This window comes from Hevea brasiliensis, unplaced genomic scaffold (genome assembly GCF_030052815.1).
Source record: "Hevea brasiliensis isolate MT/VB/25A 57/8 unplaced genomic scaffold, ASM3005281v1 Scaf300, whole genome shotgun sequence".
Taxonomy (NCBI): domain Eukaryota; kingdom Viridiplantae; phylum Streptophyta; class Magnoliopsida; order Malpighiales; family Euphorbiaceae; genus Hevea; species Hevea brasiliensis.
The window spans coordinates 23,790-32,560 of NW_026614808.1; the positions used below are offsets into that span (position 1 = coordinate 23,790).

The window sequence follows — 8,771 nt, forward strand, 5'->3', positions numbered from 1 at the left end:
GATCTTCATATAGAATTAACAAATTTGCATTCCCAAAAAGAAAAAACATCATAATAGGAAATCATTAGCGGACAAGCAATATGTTGCAAACACGTTGCAGCAACAGGAAAGCCGCCTTCCTAGAAACGATAAACCAATGTTTTGAGAATATCAATTAAGCGGACAGAACTGTTTAAGTTTTCATTAACAGTTGCTCACGTCTGTCTATACAGTTGACAAGCATATTGATTAAAAAAAAAAAAAAATCATTCCCAAATTTTCTGGTAAGAAATACATCAGATTCAAACCAGCAGAGATGATTGTTACTCTTGAATACATACAATGATTCAGATCGAGAATTATCTTTCAACTTCATAGTGAATTTCCAACTTCCAAGGATTAGCCAAATTATTTCATGTATTTCTGCAGGAATTTTCGGTGGAAGTCATTCCTGATAGTGTCATTGATGAAGCGCTTAGGAGTTTTAGTTTCTCCTCGAGCCTGGTTCTTGAAGACCACATCGTCATCCCACCTGAGCCAATAAAGCCATGTAATACAAGAAATTAGGGTATTACTGCACTAGAATGCATTAATAATAATAACAAAAGAAAACATTTACTTGCTTTTTTAACCATTGGGAAGTTGGATCTTTAGATAACCAACCTCCTTTTCACATTAAAAGATGTTGGATTATTAAGTAGGGGGTTTCCTCGAAGAAGCTGCTCTTCCTTGGCTTTAAGCTCTTCAGCTGCCCGTTGTTGATCCTTAAAAAATGAAAAAATAAAGACATCAATTATTGCTACTGCAATCAAGCTGCTGGCTTGGTAACAGCACAATTTGCCTAACCTAGAATAAAACATTCAGCAATAATAGCTTTATTCATTACTATTGCCGACTTGGGAGTTCTGAATAATGGCCTGATTTTTAAATATGAACATACTGTATCACCCTAAAACCACTGAATGAAATTAATTTTACCTGTCGCAGCTTCTCCTCTGCTCTTTCCTTCTTTATTCGTTCAAGCTCAGCCATAAGAGCTTCTGTGTCATCCTCATCATCATCGTCGTCATCATCATCACCACTAAAGCAAAATAAAATAATGGGGGCTTGTCATGCCAACATGTTAAAAGAGTAAAATCATTACAACAGGCTAAAGAACATGAGTAGCACTGCCATCAATGGGGAACAGATTATTAATAACTTCCAGGCTGACAAAATTTGGATATAAACTTTAAACAATAAATCCTAAAAGTAGCTCTTCTCAGCTATAGATAATCCAAACGATAATTAAAAGGGGGTAATTAAAGTTGTAGCATTCCTACTAGTTTAAAGATATATAAATAACGAATAAGTAACCATATACACTATAAAAGTATTGTTCCTGTAATTACAACTAATCAACACTTTGACCAATCCTATTGTGGGATAATGTAAACTGATATCTGTTCTGCACACAAACAGCTATGCTCATTTAGCAACACAAGTTAAGGTTTTTCTGCAGCCTACATAGAGCAGTAGGGTTAGGATTGATATTCTTGTTATACTTAAATAAGAAAACAGAATTAAGTACACATAACTAAGAACATGGGAGAAAGCAGTACAATATACAAATACATACTGAAGCATTCATTATAAACCATTAACAAAAGGCAGAAAAATTTGACCAATTTCAAAATAAATCAAACACCGATAGTGTTTGCAAATATAGTCTGGATATATCAGCCAAGAATTATAACCTCTCATCATCGTTGTTAACTTCCACATCAGAATCATCAGCATCCACACTACGTGGAACAATGCGGTCTTCAGTGTCCCTCTTCATCCCTATTATATAACTTGAGCAGTTAGTGAAGTGATAAAAGAAGTCATTAGCTCGATATATAAATAGGGAGAGCTAGTGCACTCACCTTCCAAGAGAAGTTGATTACTCTTTCTGCGGTCTCTATCATCTGCCACACATAAAAATTAATAAGAAAGCAAAACTAGCAAACTGTATAGTAGCCATCAAAGTGCACAGGTGAATTCACAATTGATGCGGGGCATCCTTAGGTGAAGAAGCAAGTCAAACAACAATGGAAGCAAGCATGCTGACGAGAAAAGGGGGGAAAATAGCAATTTCTAAAAGTTTGGGCAAAGGTGATTTTTGGGACAACAAATCCCATGCCCAGGTGTGAGATTTTCTGGACAACAAGGCAGCAATATTCTTTTAATTGCTTTTAATCAATAATAGTCCTGATTCACCTAGAACATCTTGAAAAGATTTCCAGCAACAGAAGAAATAGTTTAGAGTTAATATAGGAAGCTTTCCTACTCTATTTAGCATAGTTATTAAAGACTTAAGGCGCACTCAGGTCCTAAGGGGTCCTAGAGTCTAAGCGGAAGGCGCAAGTGCTTGCCTAGATAAGATGAGGCGTAAAAAAAAAATCATAAAAGTCAAACAAATGTATTGCATCAAACTTCAAATAATATAAAACTAAAATAATAGTAAGCATTAAAGTACTAATATGTTAAAACTTGAATAGTCTTTTAATGTCTCAAAACTAAACTCAAGCAATTATAAAATAACTCCTCTTCAATCTTCACCAAAAGTAACATTATAATTTTCTTCATCTTCTTCTACACCTTCATCCTCGTGATATTTATCTTCAAAATCAACATCTTCATCATCTTCCACCTCTTTAAGAACTAAAAGAGTGCTATTTAGTTCTCAAGTTAGTAGATGATATTTTTCCTTTATCTTTTGGCATAGATCTTGAAATAGGTGTAGATGTAACATTTATTTTTGAAAAAGATAACAAGAGAATGGTAGTGTTGAAGATGAAAATATGGGAGGTTTGTGATCTGGGTGTGGTGGTTTGATGAGATTTTAGCAACTAATTATCACCAATGATACTAATTTGAAATTTCAAAAACTTCCTAGTGCGTCAATATCGGATCATGGCAGATAGACAAATTTCGAGTTGAGTAATAATGCTTTTTATCAATAAAAGTGCTCGCCGAAGGTAGAAATAAAGAAGGCACCTTGTGCATGGAGCAAGGCGCATAAAGCAAGGGTCTGGTGAATGTCGCCCGCCTTTCTCCTATAGAGGCGCTAGGATTGGAGTCTCGTAAGCCTTGAGCCTAAAGCGTGCTTGAGGCGCGCCTTTAATAATTATGCTATTTAGGATTTATTTGTTTTCCTACTTTATTTAATATTTAGTTTTCCCATTTAGTTTATATCTTTCTATTGTATTTAGGACCAGCTAAAACTTCCTAATTTATAGTTTCATATTTCTATTAAATTTAAGAGATTAATATTTATATAAATACCTCAGATTTTATGTATTTTGAGAACAGATTGTTATCAATAAAAATACTGTAAAAAATTTTCTCTATTTTTCACATTTGTGTATGGAGCGTATTTCTATTTGAGCTTCAAGCTACGTCAGATGGTATCAAAGTGAGAAAATCGCCCCAATTGTGTGGCTTACATTGATGGAGGTGGCAATTATAGTAGTTCTCGCGACAGCGATCGGAACTACAGCCCTTTACCTAAAGGACGAAACGTTACAACGATGGAAGCGATGTCTGGAGCAATCTAAAATTCAAGCGTATCAAGAGACGCCTCAAAGAAATTGTAGATCATCTTGGTGCTTTGAGAACTAAAAAAAACAGGAATTAGGTTGATAAAAGAAGACCAGGAGATAGTATAACTCATGATGACCCTATTTATCGACCAGTTTCTAAACATAGGCAATATGTCTACTATGATGATTCGGAGGAGGAAAATGACTATGAACCAATCAAGTTCAATAGGCATCAATGATACGATGGTGATAGGAGAAAAAGCACGGGTTATCTTAATATTCTTAATTTCTATGAGGATCTCAATATACAGCAATTTTTATATTGGATCATGAATGTGGATAGATTCTTCGACCATGTGGATATAGCAACTAGAAAACAAGTTCAATGAGTGACTTGTCTGTTGAAAGGTAGTGCTTCTGCTTGTGGGAATGGCCACAATTTAAAAGGAAGCGAAAAGAAAAAGGGCTAATCCGTATATTATTTATAATTAAGTATTTGTTGGAACAAGAATTTTTACCTCTTATAAGCAAATTTTATTCTAACAAAAGCCTTACCAAAAGGAGGTCCAACCAAAGCTTTTCTTAGTTGTGAAACAAGAAAGTGAAGAACAAAAGGAGCTTCAAGATTCAACAATGCAACTTGAAATGGATGAGCCTAAATTTAAAGAATTGAAACCATAAACTTTAATTGAATTTCCTTTTGCTATGGTTGAAAATGTAGACCTTGAAGAATGTGTACTAGAGAACAACAAAGATCATGCCATGGAAATTTCAATGGTACTTGAGGAAAAACAATCCATGGATACAATAGCAGAGATCGAAGAAACTTAAATCATGAAGTTGGTGAAAGTTGAATATCTATCTAACTCTTTAATTCCAATGGTTTTTATTGATTTTATTTGTCCAAGTATTCTCATAGATACAAAGAAAAACATGAAGACCCTCAATTCTACTTTGTTCATGTCAATCTTATTGATTCCATCCAAGAAAGTTATATGGTGCACATCTCCAATGAAAATTCTAATTCTCTTCCGCTTCAAATTTCGAGGATGGATTTATTCCAAGTGGGGAAGAATGGTGCTAGAGTTGTTATGGCTGTGTTGTTTGATTGTTGCAAGTTATTTTAACTCGATGACAAGTTTTTCCAAGTGAGGGAGTCTGATGCGGGACATCCTTGGGCGAAGAAACAAGTCAAGCAATAATAGAAACATGCTGGTGTGAAAAGGAGGAAAAAATAGCAATTTCTAGCAAGTTTGGGTAAAGGCAATTTTTGGGGCAGCAAATCCCACACCCAGGCGTGAGATTTCCCACGCCCAGGTGTGAGATTTTCTGGACAACATGGGAGCGACGTTTTTTTAATTAATTTTAATACCCAACAGTCCTAATTCACCTAGAGCATCTTGTGAAGGCTTCCAATAGCTAAAGAAATAGTTTAGAGTTAATATAGGAAGCTTTCCTACTCCATTTAGGATTTATTTGTTTTCCTACTTCGTTTAAAATTTAGTTTTCCTATTTAGTTTATATCTTCCTATTGTATTTAGGATTAGTTAAACTTCCTAATTAATAGTTTCATATTTCTATTAGGTTTAGGAGATTAATATCTCTATAAATACCTCAAATTTTATGTATTTTGAGAACAGATTGTTATCAATAAATATACTGCAGAGAAATTTATCTATTTTTCACTCATGTATGGAGTGTGTTTCTATTTAAGCTTCACACTGCATCAAGGATATTGTAAAAGAGTTGCAGTAATGGAATATGTTACCATTGTAAGACTTATCCTTTGATGAGAAATGCCTCCTTTCACGCTCTTCCAGCTCATCACGAAGATTCCTCTTCTGCAATTCCTCCTGTGTGTCTTGCCCTTCCTTTCTGCCACACATGCCCAGGAGTCAGAAAATAACTTCACACTTGATATCAGAAATAGAAGCACCAACATGCAAACTAAAAAGATAACATGGTCTATAGCCAATATAGGGCTAGGGCACAAATACTCGGATGATCCATGTGCATGCAAATATAGATGTAGATGAACTATAGAAATACAAAGAAGACACAAGTCAATTCATGGATGATAACCCACATATGGATTCAAGGGCAACTTTTGATTTAAGTATAAGCAAAACAATTACAGCAGTATGCTTATAGCAGAACAAAACAAATGTTAAGCAAACGATTCATCCAAAACCAATTTACTACTCAAAGCCCAAAGCCAACCCACCAGCTCAGAGCAATGCCCAAAGATAAATCAATATCATTATAAAACCTATCTCCCTCACCCACATGCAAAGGTCAATCAACTTCTCACCACCTCTACTTCTCTCCTTAACTCCATAACTCACTTGGTAAGATAGCCAGATACGTTAACTGCATTGCATAACCAGATGAATAATATATTGTTCTTCTAAGTATCATATTGTATTCATAATCACTTGAAATACAAACCCCACTATCATATTCCAATTAGTATTCATGTTCCTCTCAAATTGTTCAGGCCTGAACAAAAGCATTGCATCTCCCAATACAAAATAGAGGCAGAAAAAGAGAACATAGACACCCCAAATGCAAGAACGCCCAAACAATTTCTTGAACATAAGTAGTTGCCGAGGAAAGGGGAGAAGAACCCACCTAGGCTTTAGGTTCGTATGAGAGGCAAGATCCCTGGAAGAGTACTTCTGAGAAGGACCAAAAATTCGAGTACCACCTTGTTCATTACCACCCTTTGCAGGTGCCCATGTGGGTCGAGCTGCAGTCGTCATAGCTCCTAACTATCCTTCAATTACCTACCAAACAGAAAACATATAATTCAAACATCGACTTCCAAAACAAAACCCTAAAAGATTAGGATTTAAATAACGCAATCACAGCAAACCTAATTCAAAATTTTCTATTCAAGCAAAACAACACAAAGCCAGATAGTTATTAGTTATCAAAGAAACTAGGTATTTACCGTTGGTTGAGTTCTTGAACTTAGTTCAACCAGCCTTCCCTGAGTATTCGATATGCGGAGGAAGAGGGAAACAGAGAAACAATACGAAGGTTGAAAGAGGTGGATGATAAAAGCGAACCGGAGTCGGTTCAGATAATGGGTCTTCCTCGGGTTGGGTTCGGTTCATCTTTAGCCCGTCCAGTTTGTGGAGCCAGTTTTTGAAAACGCAAGGATGGACCCGACACCGAGAGCGCAAAACCGTAGGTAGGATTAGGATAGGAACTGTGAGAGGTAAACCTACGAAAATTTATAGGACGCTGTCGGTGCGTTAAAATCTCGCATGCCCACGGTTATCTCAGGTATTATGAAAAGTGGATTCCATTTTGTGAGATATAAAAAGAGCATATACTTCGAAAGCACTAAATAAAATTTTAATCTATACGGTAAAATCATTTTACTTAAATTTAGATTTATTATATGTTTAATATGTATTAACTCATCTTAAATTCTTTTAAAATTTATGTTAAATAATTAAATTCATTTAAAATTCAATTATTATTATTTAAATAATATTTGAATCTATTTAATTTTAATAATTTGAATAAGATATATTTTTTATTAATAATTTATATTTTAAAAAATTTAATATATATTTTATATTTAATTATTTTTTTTACATAAACTAATTCAGGTGATAAATATTTAAAATTCGAAATTGACTCAAATATTAAGATTAGGGGGACTAATAAATTGAAAAAAGATCTTAAAGCCTATAAGCATTTTAATATAATTCAATTGAATTAGGTTCTAAAAAATATTCGACCCGTTATCATTTAACTTAATTATAATTTTTAAAAATATATATATACATAAATTAAATGTTTAATTTTACTTTTTTTTAATAAATAAATATAACATAATATTAATTTAAACTTTATTTTCACTGATAAACTAACAATATTGATATTTTTTAACATAATATTCTATACAATGATTATTATATATTCATTTTTTAATTAGTTTACAATATTTTAAAGATTAAATTATAAATTTATAATTATTATAATATTTCCAATCCAACCAGGTAAGTGTCTCCAACACTTCTGGTTGAATCCACAATCTTGTTACTTAATTACTTTTTTGCTCTATGATTCTTGTTTTGAATCATTTCTTGCTGCTGAGTTGTTGCTTTCTGTTTGTACACACTGCCTTTTGTTTGAACTTTCTGTGCTTTCTTCCATAATTTCAAACTGGAGTGCTTCTGACCCAACTCCATGTGCTCATGTTAGGCGTTGAATGTGACAATGTTAGTATGTTACCCACAGCGAAGTCTCTGTAAGCCTCTCTTGTTTCGAAATTTCTGGTAAACTGGGACCAGAAATTGGGCAATTAAGTTTCTTGCAAACCATTGACTTGAGCGATAATTGTTTATTTGGTGAGGTACCATCATAGTTGGGCAACTGTACTCTGCTTGACTCCCTGGATTCGTCTGTCAATGGCTTTACTGGAGAAGTACCTGAAAACTTCAGGCACCTGAGACGAGAGCTTTACAGTTAATGAACTTATACTTTAATTCTCTGTCTGACTGAGATTCCTGAATCATTGTTTCAATCTACTCATTGAGATAATTCCTAATCAATTGGCAGCTTTGACATTTCTTGAAGTTTTAGATCCGTCATATAACCAGCTAGAAGGACCAACACCTCAAGGAAAGCAATTCTACGCATTTGAAAATAGTTCATACCAGGGCAACTCTGGATTATGTGGATTTCAGGTATCAAAACTCTGCAATAAAATGATGGTAAAGGACAAGAAACAGCAACATCAAACTTCCAACAAGATGATGATTGAGAGCTTCAAAATGGGTTTGGATACAAAGTTGTATTGATGGGCTACGGATGTGGGCTAGCATTTGGAATGGCAATGGGATACACTGTTTTTAGATAAAGAAAACCGGCATGATTTGTGAGGATGGCTGGACGGGAAAGCTATCAAATAAACATGAAACTGAACAAGAACGCTCGCAAAAATGGTAGAAGAGTACATTATACATAGTGTGCAGTGCTCCCTCACCCATAAAAATGTGTGTCCTCCGTGAGTTTAAGAGAATAAACCCAACATGAATATGAGTGAGAAAGAATATTACACAGACTATATTGAATAATCCGCTCGGTTTTTCTAGGTAAGTCCTGAACATCAACATTCTCTTACTCTATGCATGCTGAATCCACATTGGTCCACGGATTCATATATGGGTCAATCAAGTAACTTAGATATTTTTTTTTTTTAATTTT

The 8,771-nt window shown here is 34.4% G+C and overlaps 1 protein-coding gene across 1 annotated transcript; it reads right to left on the reverse strand.

The window, feature by feature from the left end:
* Nucleotides 1-154: 154 nt before the first annotated feature.
* On the reverse strand, nt 155-6,807 carry LOC131176982 (uncharacterized). Its single transcript, XM_058141993.1, has 8 exons — nt 6,499-6,807; nt 6,177-6,331; nt 5,314-5,420; nt 1,887-1,928; nt 1,716-1,803; nt 958-1,060; nt 643-743; nt 155-511 (listed from the first exon to the last, which is right to left on the reverse strand). Exons 2-8 carry the CDS (start codon nt 6,305-6,307, stop codon nt 388-390), a joined length of 696 nt encoding a protein of 231 aa, XP_057997976.1. The 5' UTR covers nt 6,308-6,331; nt 6,499-6,807; the 3' UTR covers nt 155-387.
* Between the last annotated feature and the right edge of the window lie 1,964 nt (nt 6,808-8,771).